Source organism: Bos grunniens, chromosome 26 (assembly GCF_055505025.1).
Source record: "Bos grunniens cultivar Pamir isolate PY7600 chromosome 26, Bosgru_T2T1.0, whole genome shotgun sequence".
Classification (NCBI taxonomy): Eukaryota; Metazoa; Chordata; class Mammalia; order Artiodactyla; family Bovidae; genus Bos; species Bos grunniens.
Genome location: NC_141190.1, coordinates 19,470,718 through 19,485,399, shown reverse-complemented (window position 1 = coordinate 19,485,399; position 14,682 = coordinate 19,470,718). Strand labels below are relative to the sequence as shown.

The 14,682-nt window shown below is 40.6% G+C and overlaps 1 protein-coding gene across 37 annotated transcripts in view; it reads right to left on the bottom strand.

Annotated features, from left to right (window-relative positions):
• Positions 1–2,725: 2,725 nt before the first annotated feature.
• Positions 2,726–14,682, bottom strand: part of R3HCC1L (R3H domain and coiled-coil containing 1 like) — a 72,846-nt gene continuing 60,889 nt past the window's right edge. For 35 of the 37 annotated variants that reach the window (XM_086379525.1, XM_086379502.1, XM_086379514.1 and 32 more), the window contains 4 exons: positions 14,477–14,547; positions 13,493–13,588; positions 12,850–12,990; positions 2,726–3,540 (listed from right to left, as the gene is read on the bottom strand). In XM_086379525.1, the coding sequence (XP_086235651.1) occupies positions 3,473–3,540; positions 12,850–12,990; positions 13,493–13,588; positions 14,477–14,547 (376 nt within the window). In that variant the 3' untranslated portion in view covers positions 2,726–3,472. Of the gene's footprint in view, positions 3,541–9,549; positions 9,658–12,849; positions 12,991–13,492; positions 13,589–14,476; positions 14,548–14,682 lie in introns of all 37 variants that reach the window. The other 2 variants (XR_015155890.1, XR_015155891.1) reach the window with 1 other exon arrangement.

Below are 14,682 nucleotides of genomic sequence, written 5' to 3'. Positions count from 1 at the left end.
GCATGGCAACCCACCCCAGCATTCGTGCCTGGAGAGTCCCACGGATAGAGGAGCCTGGAGGGCTACAGTCCCTAGGGTCGCAAGGAGTCAGACATGATTGAGCGACTTAGCACACACTGCTTCCCAATTCCCTCCCTAGCCTCCATGGTAAATCGTGGGCTGGAAAGGTTAACGGATGAGCAGGAGGAGGAAAGAAGGAAAAGCCCAAAGATGGTAAACTTCTACAACCAAGGCTGCAAGGCTGAAGTGAATGGTGGTAGATGGGGCAGAATTACTATAGTAACCCCAACCCCACAAGAGAGCTGCCCCTCCTCAGGGAGTAGAAAAGGATATCTGCCCTGGGGTATCCTCTGTGAATACAAAGAAGAGCTTTCTTCCTTCTTTTCCTTTACCTCCCCTCTTCTTAACTTCCTCATCTCCTTCCTTAGGCAGAGGGAGCGTGATACTTTAGCATGGCAGTTTAGGTAAACAACGGAAGGACTGATTTCCTGTTGGATCCAGCAAACATCTCCCAAACAGTAACAACATTATAGTCACACATGCAGCTAATGGTCTGTCAAAGAATGTGTGGCTGGTGGGGGAGCGTGTGGTGACTGATGACTAGATTCCAGCACGGAGGTTACCCACAGCTTCTGGCTGGATCCGGTTTCCAAGAAGGCCAGAAAAAAGCAGGCCAGGCGGCCAGCCACTGGCTCTGCTCTGTCTCAGTGCCCACATCACACGTGTGATCGGTGCAGCCAGTTCTAATTCTTGGAAAAAGCTATATAAGGGTTGTGCTGTTATGCCTCTGAGTTGAAAGGGAAGGACATGGGAAGATGTAGCTGGCATGAGTTGTAACTAAATGAGGAATGTTAACAGAATACCAACCACCAAATTCCAGACAGCACCAAAAATGTCTGAAGATTTTTCACCTTGGCATTCTTCAGTCTTACAGAAATTCAAGTATTAGGAACTCAGCTTACCGTGCAGATGCCTAATTTATTCCTATTCCATAAAGACTTCTATTCTATGAGGAGTATACTGGAAATCAAAGGGGAATGTATCTTTCTACTATAAATTCCAGGTAGTACTGGGATTCACAAATTCAACATATCGGAAGCAATATACATGCATAGCAGAGTGCATTAGCTATCTATCTTATCGAATCTCTAATAGAGTCAGTGGCAGTTATAAGGAGCTCTCCAGTTAGCTCTGTGTGTGAAGGCATGGTGTGGATACAGCCAAAGATTTGGTCCCCTCTGGACAAGCTCACCATAGTCTGTGCTGGGCCTGGACAGGCCCTCTTATCTCCAGCCAATGTATATTAATTTCCTCTACTGGAGAAACTACAACTAAAACACACATTTTCTACTAATGGTAGAAACAAGGGCACCGCCATACCTTGCAGTATTAGTTAACAAAATCCTTTCTCTGGATCTACTTATAAGGATAAATCAAAGTTAGAGGTGGCTGATTATTTGGAAAAAACGTTTAAGTTACGGGCCACCAAGTACATAGCATTAGAATGAGGATAAAAGTAATGTCTTGAAATTATGAGTTCTGTAAGAAAACTGAGTAATAAATATGGGACTATACGTTACCATTAACAATGCCCTTAAAAGCCAAAATGCTGCCAGAAAGGGGAAGCACCTCAAAGGCAAGTGGCAGGAATGATCACTTTTTTTTTTAACCATCCAAGGTCACCCTCAGCCTTGAAGGATCAAAACAGAGCAAAGACATACCTTAGAGGTACACTGTCTCAGTATAAACCTGGCTAGTTCCCTGCATCTTCTTTCAAATGCAGCCATAGTGTTCAAATAGACATGCCTCTGTTCTCTGAAGACAGAAAGCACAAGCTGTATGGCCACACCAAAGAGAAGGGCCCTGGCCTAAGCAGTACTGGGGCAGAGGGTCAGGAGAAGCACGTAATGACTCCCCCAAACTTGGAATGGAGGTACTGAATGTGAACAAGGGGCAGGTTCAGAACAGACCACGAATGAGAAAAACAATGCTGAGGAACTGTAAGAGGGCTCTCAGACCGGAATAGCAGCAGGATCGAGACCCCAAGGCCAGTGTCATTTGAGGAACGTCTGGACAGAGCTCCAGTCCACCATCTTCGAGGCAATGCTAATAATCCATCATTGTCACAGGCACTGAATCATACAAAAATGAGGCTGCTGCCCTCATTGAAAGCACAATGAGACACTGTTTCTTGCTCCCTCAGCATCTTACCCTTTAGCACTACCGTCTCTTCAGTGTAGAACTACTTTCCTAAAACACTGAGGATGCAGATATGAGAAGGATAAAGCCTGAGCTGACTTGTCCGTGTCTTTTAGGAAATCTCTCAGTGCCCAGAGGTGTGTGTTTGATTCTGGCTGCTCTTCACTGTAATGCACGGTCTGGTGTGGCTTGCCAAATGCCTCTGGCATGGGCAGAGAAGACCATACCAGAAACACACTGTGTGCCAGATGGCTTCTGCAGGATGTCAGACTGGACGAAATGGCAAAGGGTGGGGTGGGGATGTGTGAAGAGGACAGGAAGGGGAGAGAAGCTGCCATAAACCAATCCCAGGGGAGTATTTTTGTAGTGTACTCTCGGGCACCAGATGATCAACAGTCTACTCAGCAGGGTTCAGTTAAACCAACAGGCCCACCGAATCCCCTACACAGCGTTATCGGGGTGAAAATAAGGGGAGAACTGCTCTCCCATTTCTTTGTGGGAACGACAAAACCGACCAACAGCTGAGTGATGTATACCACAAAATGGGCTTTAATGTCTCCCTCTTATAACATGATAGTGCTGTTTAAACCGGAACTGGCACCCAGCTCCCAAGACTAGCTTCCTATGAGGAATGAAGCTGGCAAGCCCCTGGCTGCCATGCAGCTGGAGCAGCCCCAGGCACTCGGCTCAGTACAAGATCTGGAGTCCAAATGCCTACACCTGCTGCAGTTCACCCACTTTGGGGTTCTGGAACCGGCAGTGTAGATTCTGTGAATACCAACTACACCAGATACCGGTCCACCTCTTTGTACTAGCAGCTCCCTCCCCTCTGTCCCCCACCTGCCTCATCTGCCCCTCACAATATTGCTGGTCTCAGCTTTGTGAGGTAGTAAGAACACCCTGCCTTTGCAGGGCCTAAATCTCCCATCGTCACAGGTTTGAATCCTCTGTTTTGCTTTCACTTAAAACATCTTGGAAGCATGGCTTGCCCTGTCCAGAGGATTCCTGGAAGTCACATCCTCCAAGTTTCTCCCAAGCTGACGGCTTCCTTCCACATGCAACACAGTAAGGCGATTCCAAAGAACTGCACGTAGGAGTGAAGACAAACAGGAGTTGCTCTTCTTCTTATACCCAGTCAGCCCTTGTCTTGATCGCTTTATCTCTTTCTTTCATTAACACGCACATCTGCATGTACACAGAGGTCTGGAAAAATCCTCTGAAAACTGGAAGTACTTTCTGAATTCCTGGAATTATCCCTTTCATCAAGTGATGTTCAAACTGCAGACTGGTCTCTGCCTTCCCAGATGGCTTCCCGTTGCCTGGCTTCCAATCGTTTTCTCTCTGTAAATAAAAGCAGTGTTAAAAATAGTAGTATAAGTTCACATAACCAGTAGCTTTCCCTTAATCTGAATTACACAGCTAATTTTAATCATGAAATGGGTGGATTCTCTGGTTTTCTCTTACCTGATTCCAAGAGTTAATATTTTTCACTTTCCAAGTGCTTTGTAAGTTGAAACAGTGTTAGCATTACTATACAACAAAAAGAGAAAGGGCTGGGCTAACAGAAATTAAAAGCATATGGAATAAAAGTCAGAACCAAGGAGGATCCAGATTCTTATCTTGCTATTAAGGTATTTATTTTAGTTCTCTTTCTCAACTGCATTAGTGCTTCAGTGAAACTGGCCGTTATTCCCAGTCTACTGATTTTTAATAAACTGTGGAAAATTCTGAAAGAGATGGGAATACCAGACCACCTGACCTGCCTCTTGAGAAACCTGTATACAGGTCAGGAAGCAACAGTTAGAACTGGACATAGAACAACAGACTGGTTCCAAATAGGAAAAGGAGTACGTCAAGGCTGTATATTGTCACCCTGCTGATTTAACTTATATGCAGAGTACATCATGAGAAACGCTGGGCTGGAAGAAGCACAAGCTGGAATCAAGACTGCCGGGAGAAATATCAATAATCTCAGTTATGCAGATGACACCACCCTTATGGCAGAAAGTGAAGAGAAACTAAAAAGCCTCTTGATGAAAGTGAAAGAGGAGAGTGAAAAAGTTGGCTTAAAGCTCAACATTCAGAAAACGAAGATCATGGAATCCGGTCCCATCACTTCATGGCAAATAGATGGGGAAACAGTGAAAACAGTGTCAGACTTTATTTTTCTGGGCTACAAAATCACTGCAGATGGTGACTGCAGCCATGAAATTAAAAGACATTTACTCCTTAGAAGGAAAGTTATAACCAACCTAGATAGCATATTAAAAAGCAGATACATTACTTTGTCAACAAAGGTCCATCTAGTCAAGGCTATGGTTTTTCCAGTGGTCATGTATGGATGTTAGAGTTGGACTATAAAGAAAGCTGAGCGCAGAAGAACTGATGTTTTTGAACTGTGGTGTTGGAAAAGACTCTTGAGAGTCCCTTGGACTGCAAGGAGATCCAACCAGTCCATCCTAAAGGAAATCAGTCCTGGGTGTTCACTGGAAGAACTGATGTTGAAGCTGAAACTCCAATCCTTTGGTCACCTGATGCAAAGAGCTAACTCATTTGAAAAGACCCTGACGCTGGGAAAGATTGAGGGTAGGAGGAGAAGGGAACGACAGAGGATGAGACGGTTGGATGGCATCACCGACTCGATGGACATGGGTTTGGGTGAACTCTGGGAGTTGGTGGTGGACAGGGAGGCCTGGTGTGCTGCGGTTCATGGGGTTGCAAAGAGTCGGACATGACTGAGCAACTGAACTGACTGACTGATCTTTATAAATATTTCAAAAGGGATCAAGAATATGTTTTAATATTTTTCTTCTACTTTCTTGCTCAAATGGAAATAGTAGCCACTGGGCTTTAGTAATACCTCTCTACTACAATCCTACAAAAAAAAATACTTCACAGGAAAATCAAATTTTAGTATTTTCAGAGTACTTTCAGGAGCCAGAAATCTTCTGGAATGTCAATTCCAACATGGAAAAAAGACCACATATAATGAAGGGAAAATAAAAACTATTTCTAAAAACAAAAAAATGCACAAATCTGGGCAAACCATCTTCAAATTTTAACACATAAGCTTGGTTTCCATTTAACACTTTCATCAAGACCTGAGACAGCACATACCATACACGGTTTGGTGACCCGAGTGCTTCACTAGGTGCCACAATACCAGTTCTAATTTCATGGCTAGTCAGTCATTGATCCTGACACTATAAAATGTAGATAATTAAGCCTAAGTGCTTCCTTCCAAGGGCAATTATTTCAGATAATGTCTGTAAAAGATTTTGCAAGTCATGAACCAAGGGGAATTATAGAAATCAAAGTGAGTTTAGAGTTAATATCAATACTTGCTATTTTGATGTTATCTTTCCAAATTAACAGAATATCTTACAAAAATTCTTATATTTGACTCAACTTTAAAGGCAAAGAACTTGATAAGGAAGCTGACTGGCACTTGGAAATGTGAGAAAGAGAAATTTGCTGCTATCTGGGCACCCTCTGGTGGCACTATCTGAAAATAGCAGCAAAGTTACAAGAGGCAAACAACGAGGGTAGGCAACTTCCCAGCTGAAGGCTAGTTCGAATTCAGAGCCTGGACTCAGCTTCAAGGCAGGCTTAAACTGGGTTGGGATTCTCCAGGGAGACAGTACTAAGGATAACTGGCCGATGCTGGTTCTGATCCTTAAAAACAGGGAAAAGTTAGGAGAGGATCTAAAGGCAAAGGCAACCTTGGACAAAAACAAAAACTGGTCTGGGTTCCAAGAAAAAGTGAAGAAACCAGACAAGTGAATTATTAGAACTTAGATATTTTAATAAGCTCAGAGAGGTAAACCAGACAATGTGGGATGTTTTAAGAAAGGAAATCCAGGAGCAGTAGAAAAACAGAATTTTGGCCCATAATTCACCATTTCAAAATCAAAGTAGCACTGAAAAAAAAATTGTTTTTTAAAAAGCTTGAGACCAAAGTTCCTTTAACTACAGTATAACCTGAAAGGTCATGAGGCTGCTTTATAGCCTTTATATGCCATTTAATGTGACTAGTGAGTCTGTTACAGAAATATTAATGCTAGTGGATTTGATTTTGGTGTTAGGAAAGAGATATTAAGATAAACATACTATCTTTCTAAAATTAGAATAGTTTAGATTTCTGAAACATTTCCTATCCTAACACTTTCTAACAAAAGACCGTACATCTGTTTACCAAATATATGTAAATATAAGAGGAAATTCTGGTGGTAAACCATATGATAAAATCAGCAAGAATAGAGAGACAAATTGAGAAGCACAAAGAAACAGTGAAAATGTGAGGCTTAAATTTAGAAATACAGAACATGAACAGAATACATAAATACAGGTTAGGATAAGACCTAAATATATTTTCTTCATTTTAAAGAAATGGAAGCTTGGAGGAGTCAAGTGACTTGCCTAAGGTTATATAATCAGTGAAAACCTGAAGCTGGAACCCATGTCCTTAGTTCTTAAATCAGAAAACTTTCCACTACCCTGACATCTGAAGACAAGATCTGAAAATATTTACACAGAAAAGGAAAATATGTAGGAAAAAAAAATATGGTCAGAATAGTAAAGAATAAACATGTTGCCTTTTACTAAAGAAAAGAGGTAATAGCTGATAGACAGCATTTTTTTAAAAAGCTCCTATTAACTCCACCAATTAAAAAAGTAAACTAAGAGAAAGCCCAACAGCAGCCATGAGGGCATGGAACCAAAGAAGAAGAGAATATTAGTATGAAATGATTAACCTAAAGCCCTGAAGACTTTTATTTCTCAGTATAATAAATAAATTGGCAGAAACAATTATATTAAATGAGTTGAGTTCTCACTGAGGAAATGGAAAGTGCTGAAGATGAAAAAGAGGCCAGTTTGGTGTCATGTTTAAAACAATAAAGAAAAGAGATGGAAACTAAAACCTTCAAAATGTACTTCTACACCTAAGAAAACAATGAAAAATCATCACAAAATCTACTTGTAGCCACCTACAGAGCAAAAATCAACATCAAGACTTGAAATACAAGTCTAGTCAAACTAATCTAATTGCCTTCTTTTATGGATTGACAGACCTGGGAGATCAAGGAGGGCTGATATAAGTAACCTCTGCATTTTAGCAAGTTTTAGATTTCAGGCTTACCAAGTATGTGTATGATCATTAATACATGGGGAAATGGAGTCTACCTCACATAAATGTTAAGTGAGCATTTAACTCTAGAGGGTGGAATGGTTATCAATGCATTAAGTATATACATGCTATTTACTTGGCAATAATTGGTAAACCAGTCTGCTGCTGCTGCTGCTGCTGATGCTAAATCGCTTCAGTCGTGTCCGACTCTGTGCGACCCCACAGACGGCAGCCCACCAGGCTCCCCCGTCCCTGGGATTCTCCAGGCAAGAACACTGGAGTGGGTTGCCATTTCCTTCTCCAACCCATGAAAGTGAAAAAATAAAGTGAAGTCGCTCAGTTGTGTCCGACTCCCAGCGACCCCATGGACTGCAGCCCACCAGGCCCCTCCATCCATGGGATTTTCCATGCAAGAGTACTGGAGTGGGTCAGTCAGTCTGTAAACATTTTCATCTCTGATCAGGGCCACAGACGTAAGTTTATTAAAAGGCAGGTGACTCCAAAAATATGGGTAAATGCTGCATCCCAAAGAAAAAGACAGGAAATGAAGGGAACTTTACAAAGAGGAGAAAGGACACCAAGAAAATGCCATAAGACCTAGCCTACGAGTCAGCAATGCAGTGCTGTCCTTGAAGGCAGAATAACGGAATTCCTAAAAAGGATTTCAGAAGGCAGCGACTGTGATTAGATTTTTATTACAGTTGACTAGGTATCCTACAGAGATGATTTTACTTTTAAGTTCTTAGTGATTTCATTAATCAAACTAAGGGATCAAATTATTGTTTACTTACTCTGCCTCTCCGGCCTGTGCCCCAAAAGATGGCCTTTCAGAACCAGCCAATTAATCATCCTCCCCCAAGAGTAAAATGACACACAGTTATGAAACAAAATTATAGCCAGCTTTTAAAATGAGAGTAGCTTATTCTGAGAACTCTGATTCCAACTTTACGTGGAAATTAAGTGTTCTGACAGGTGGAACATGGGGAAATTTTACATATATTCCTGAGTTTGGACTTTAAAATGTGGTTTAATCACTTACTGTCAATGATAAAAGATCACTGACAGAGATCATTCTGTCGTTTTTGAGATTGCATCCAAATACTGCATTTCGGACTCTTTTGTTGACTATGATGGCTACTTCATTTCTTCTAAGGGATTCTTGCCCACAGAAGTAGATATAATGGTCATCTGAGTTAAATTCACCCATTGCAGTCCATTTTAGTTCACCAATTCCTAAAATGTCGATGTTCACTCTTGCCATCTCCTGTTTGATCACTTCCAATTTGCCTTGATTCATGGACCTAACATTCCAGGTTCCTATGCAATATTGCTCTTTAGAACATCGGACTTAACTTCCATCACCAGTCACATCCACAACTGGATGCTGTTTTTGCTTTGGCTCTGTCTCTTCATTCTTTCTGGAGTTATTTCTCCACTGATCTCTAGTAGCATATTGGGCACCTACTGACCTGGGGAGTTCATCTTTCATTGTCCTAACTTTTTGCCTTTTCATACTGTTCATGGGGTTCTCAAGGCAAGAATACTGAAGTGGTTTGCCGTTCCCTTTCTCCAAGATTACTTTCTTAATCTCTTTTTTAAGGATTAAGACAAAGACTCCTCAATAAAATGGTAAGAAGACCAAAGTAGGGTAAAGGAAATTATCAGGAAAGTATTTATACTTCAAAATTCCAAATTCCAAACTCATTAATTAGAAAAGTTCCATATGCAATGTTTAACTCTGGGTTTTATAAAGAAAATCATGGAGGACTTGAAAGGGTTCAGAGTAGAATCATGAGTGAAATAATATTTAACGAAGAAAAACTAAAGTAACCAATGTCATTCATGTTAATGAGTATGTAGCTGAGTATCTCTTTACAAACTAAGCGCTGTGCCAGACAGCAGAACTCTTGAAGTGGGAAAAAGAGAGGCTATGGGATTTTTTCCATAGTATCATTAATGTGTGTGTGTGTGTGCACACACACACGCACATGCACGCATGCACTCAGTCACGTCTGACTCTTTGCAACACCATGGACTGTAGCTGGTTCCTCTGTCCACGGAAGTTTTCAGGCAAGAATACTGGAGTAGGTTGTCATTTCCTGCTCTAGGGGATCTTCCCAACCCAGAGACTGAACCCTCGTCTTGTGTCTGCTGCACTGGCAGGCCGAGTCTTTACCACGGCACCACCACCTGGGAAGCCCCAGTATTAATAACAGAAGTACCTGTATCAGGATGGCACACAGATTTCCATTTCATACTGATTCTGATCGACTAGCAAATGGTCAAGTCCAAAGTCACCAAGAAGGAGTATCATGACTGATGAGCACTGTCTGTCAAGGATAACGAATGGGGCAATAGCACACAGTACATATTCGTCATTACTGGCATGTGTTATTATAATGAATATTAACTTCCCAAGAGTCACACAAACAATAGTATTCTAAATACATAAAGCACCTTTCTAAACGTGTTTATATATGTTAACTTATGTTGCTCAAAGAATTCTCCAAGGTTGGTCAAGTCAAGCATTGCTTTCACTGTGTTGGAAACTGGGGCACAGGGAGGTATAAGAGACCTGCCACAGCTACCTAGCTAGTTAACGGCAAAAACTCTATTAGTACTCCAGATCCTCTCATTCCTAATTGATCTGCCCTTGATCTTTATAGTTAAAAGCTGTTAGAACAGAATGGTGTCCAGATGCTTCTGATTTCCAGTAAATACCTACGAAAAAACTTTTAAACTATTGTATAGATTTCAGTTAGACCTAAGGAAGAATTTTCTGATAGTAAAAGCTCTTAACCACTGGAACAGATAACTAAAAAGAAGCTTGTCATATTTTATTTTCTGAAGACCTTAAAAATTTTTTTTACTGGGAAAAAAAAATGTTAATTACCCCCAAAACTCCTTCAAAAGGGAATACAGTGTTGTAGAAGGAACATGGGTTTTAATTAGAGAGGCCTAGGTTCCAATACCACCTCTCAGTTTACCAGTTGGGTAACCTTAGTCCAGTTATTGATACTTTACCTCTAAAATGGAGATAATATCATTCCCATCAAGAGTTAGCATACTGCCAGGAACTTCCTTCAATCCTTTTAATTGCAAAAACCTTTTCGTGGCTTTTAATCTTAAAATCTTCGGAAGTGAAGAGAAGAAAAAACTGCTTAAAATATCAGGTTCATATTTTCTTTCTTACTCAAGGCAGATATCTCTACCAGATTGTACATCTTAAAAAGAGGAACAAAATCCTGCTCTCTCGCTAGTCTTCCTAATTAGGGAGCACAATGCTGTGCACAGGGGCAACGCCAAACGTAGTTGATAAGAGTATCAGAGGCAACTGAAAACAAAAAGATTAGTGACAAGAAAAAAATATGTACTGGAATCTGTGCTGGACTCACTATAAAGTGATATTGCTACTATTACTAAAAAAGGAAGCAGCTAACATTTATCTATCATGGGCCTGTTTCTCTGTACCTGTTATGGGCCTAGAGAAACAGGAAGGAGAGCGTTCCTATGGGTTTTGAAAATGACTAAGTACATTTTGTGGATTGTCTCACTTGATTTCCATTTTATGGATGAGGAAACAGAGGCCTCCAGAGAGCAAGTAATTTGCCCAAGGTGACACCGCCAGTAAATGGAAGAGATTAGATACAGACCCAGGCAGTCTGATTCCATAGCTTATAATGTTATTTCTTGTGCTGTACTGACCCCCTTCCCTCCAGTGGGAGATCTGGAACAAAAATATCTGTTCTATTTAATATCTAAACAGTACTTTTCATTTTCACAGAAAAAAAAATCTTTTAAGTGAGCAGTTTTAGGTTCCATGCAGGCAATTATTAGAGTATATGCTTAATGCCTAAGCAGCCAGAAAGCTATATTGGAATTTTCCATAGGCATCTTCTCAGATATAAAGAATGAGAGAGTTCTGAGACACAATAAAGGAAGAGCCCTCTATAACCTGTATAGTTTTAGCACCAATGGATAGGAGAAATTTATCACAGTGGCCTCTATTCACAACTAAAAGGCTTCTTCAAAAACGTATGTACCAGGGTACCCACTTAGCCAAGAGCCTCATTTTTAACTGCATCACTGAAATGTCCTTGTACAGCTGGGCACTTAAATTCAAGTGCACCTGTATGATGATGGCCCTACAGAGAAACAGTGGGGTACTCAGGTGATATCCACACAAAACTATTGTTGCAATACCTGTTGAAATACAGGTGACATTACACTCATAGGGAGGCATGATACACTGCAAAAAGAATCACATCTCCTTTTATACATACCACAGTTATTACCTGCCACTGACTTTCTGAGATGACTGTGGTTATGACAGAGAAATTATTTTCCTCAGAGATAACCAATTAATAAAGGGTTAAGGACACTGAACGTTCCACTTTATCTAGTTCTGACAGTGCTACATATAAAAACCAGAGGGATCCTCCCCTGTTTCTATAATCTCAAGGAACCCTTTGAGTCAAGAAAGCATGAGAAAAATCAAAACTGCCTCATTATAATCATTAAGGTTTCAAAAAATTAGTTGGTTCAACTCTGAAACTCTAGCACCTGCCATGACACACTCTGTCACTGGTTATCTGGCCAGTGCAGCTGAGAGTCTGCAAGCTGCCTGCTATCACCAAAGCAGAGTGGACAGGAAGTATTAATGGCCTTGTTAGACCGGTAATAAACAAGGAGTTTGAAACTTCAATTCGTTTAATGGAAAAATGAAGCTACTTTTCAGTAAGTGGAATTTTCAGAATAAACTGCCTTCAGATTCCAAAGATCGTGGACTAAGGCAATCAGACTGTTTATAGTCTGAAGTTTGATAAAAAGTACTGAAGTGCAATCGGAGTCCCAAGCCTTTACATACAAGTCAATAGCCTATAAAGAGGAGAGAAACATTTAACCTCAACTACAAACTATAGGGAAAGAAAAACCCTGCTTGTGGATCAGTTGAAATATTTTCTGAGAAGTCTTAAGTCCTGGAAAATAATAAGATTAGGCTAACCTAGATGTGCTCTAATGGAGCCACTCCGGACTGTCTTTAAAGAAAAAAATTACATCCTAGAGTTATCATCACCAATGTCAATTGCTGGCTTTTCCTTAATTTTTCTTCTACCTAAGATCTAAACCATTTGATAAAATCATGGCAATCATGGCCCAGTAAAACCACAGCAAATACCATTTTCTGCCTGGGAGATTACTATGTCTTCATAGGAAAATTTTTCTGAGTCAGGAGCAAGAACTATAGAAACAGCCATGGATGAGCTAAAAAGACGGAACCTATCTTTTGAAAAACAACAAAGGAGCATGGATTAGGATACCTTGGTGTGTGGAACAGGCAGACATATTCCAACATGTCTTCCTCCTAAATATAAGTCATGAACACAATTTCAATATATGTGGGAGGCTTCTAGGAAATGGAAATGACAATATGGAATGAGCTTCATTTTTTTTTTTTTAAACACATGCTTTATAGTGAGCTCTAAAGGAACTAAAGAAGAATGCCATCAGCTTCAACTCACCTCGGGCTTCTCGCAGTTTTTTAAGCTCTGCTTCCCGTTCAGTTTTGCTCTGCTTACTTCGAACCCCAAGGGCACTGATGACTAGCCTTCTGGCTAGGGCTGCTGAAGTCTCAGGACGCTCCTTTGCTGGCTGGAGAAACTCTGAATGGGAGAAAAGGAGGGAGCAGGAGGGAGTAAGGAAGAGAAAGCATTCTAGCTCCAAGAGATTTAACTCAGTAATTAACATACAAAATAGACTAACAAGGGCTGCATCAGCAGTAATTAATACAAGCCTGATAGATGAAGATCAGAGGAAATTAACACGGCAAAGCACAAACAACCCTGCCTTCATTATCTGTATTAACACAATTTCCTACAGTGACTCTCAAACTGCTAACCACAGAGGTAAACTGGATAAGGCTGCCATCAGAAAATGGTGACTGCAGCGCCTGCAGTTCGCATCTCCCACTCTCTCCAAGTGGCTTCTCCAACGCTGTATTTCCAACAGAGCCTTTTCTCTTTTCCTTTTTCCTTAAAAATATTTCTTTTAACACTAAAAATAAAAGTGTTATGTCTTTAGAACTCTGAATGCTATACAAGTGCTAGGAAAAAAAACGAGAACACGACTATCAGTAAGAAAAAGCTCCTGAGGTTACAGGCTTACCAGCATAAGCTCTAGCTTTGGCCTTGGCTGCTCTTGTGGCCTGTGACAAGGGCCGGATCTTCACCATGGTATGTTTACTACCAAGAGCATCACGAGCTGTAAAGAGAATAAATATATATAAAGAGGTAGAAGACATGAAGATGAGTGATGCAAAATATATATATAGTTAAGGCTAGTTCTCAGAAAGTATTTCCTAGATGTTGTGCTTTATTTTTTCATCACCGGCAAAAGAAATGGTAAGCTCTAGAAAATCCATAAGGAACAACTCAGCAGTGATTATTTTAAAATGGGGATTAGAAAACTATGGCTTTGGGACCCAATCCAGCCAACCACCGTGTTTTTGTAAAGTTTTACCGCAACAGAGCCGTGCTTCTTCATTTGCACAATGTCGAGGGATGCTGTCTTTCCTCAATAGCAGAGTTAGGTAACAACAGAAACCTTATATCCTGAAATATCCACTATATGGCTTTTTATAGAATAAGTTTGCAGACCCTTATTTTAGAAGAATTGGACAGGAATCAACATCTCTAATTTGTCTGAAAGTCTCTGCATTAGATCTATCCTGATGCCGATGAAGAGGCCAAATCATACACTCAGAAAGTATGTATTAAAAATGATCACTGGACAGGTTAAAAGGCTACTGCAAATTCATCTGTCAGTGGGGCTGGGGGCGGAATCACAAACATATTAACATTTACTCACACTGGCTTCTTAAATCTCTACCTGTTTATGCACTATCATAACTGCCAGTTACGCAGCAAATAACCTTGAAAAGCTGACTATCTCCCCAGATACCACTGGATTAGGGTAAAAAGGGAGGGGGGGGAGCACATGGGTACCAAAGTAACTTGCCTCAAAAACCTCTACCTGTCATTTATCTATAGTGACTGAATAAAATGCCAGGTGGCTGGAACAGAAAGCAAATAAGGAAAAGAAGCAGAAGAAAATGGACAATAAACACAGTGAAATCCACTGGGTGAATACCTGTAATCGGACTGGAGAATACTCCTAGGGCATGTGTATCGTCCACCCATTTAATATCAAATCCTTTCTTTCTGCAACAAAATAAAAGAATTTTATTCCTTAAAATAAAACTTACTTTTAAAAAACATCTTTCAAATAGTATCTTGTAAGGCATTCCATGATGAGAGAAACACTCAACAAGTGCATGGGGGGAGTGGGGATAATGA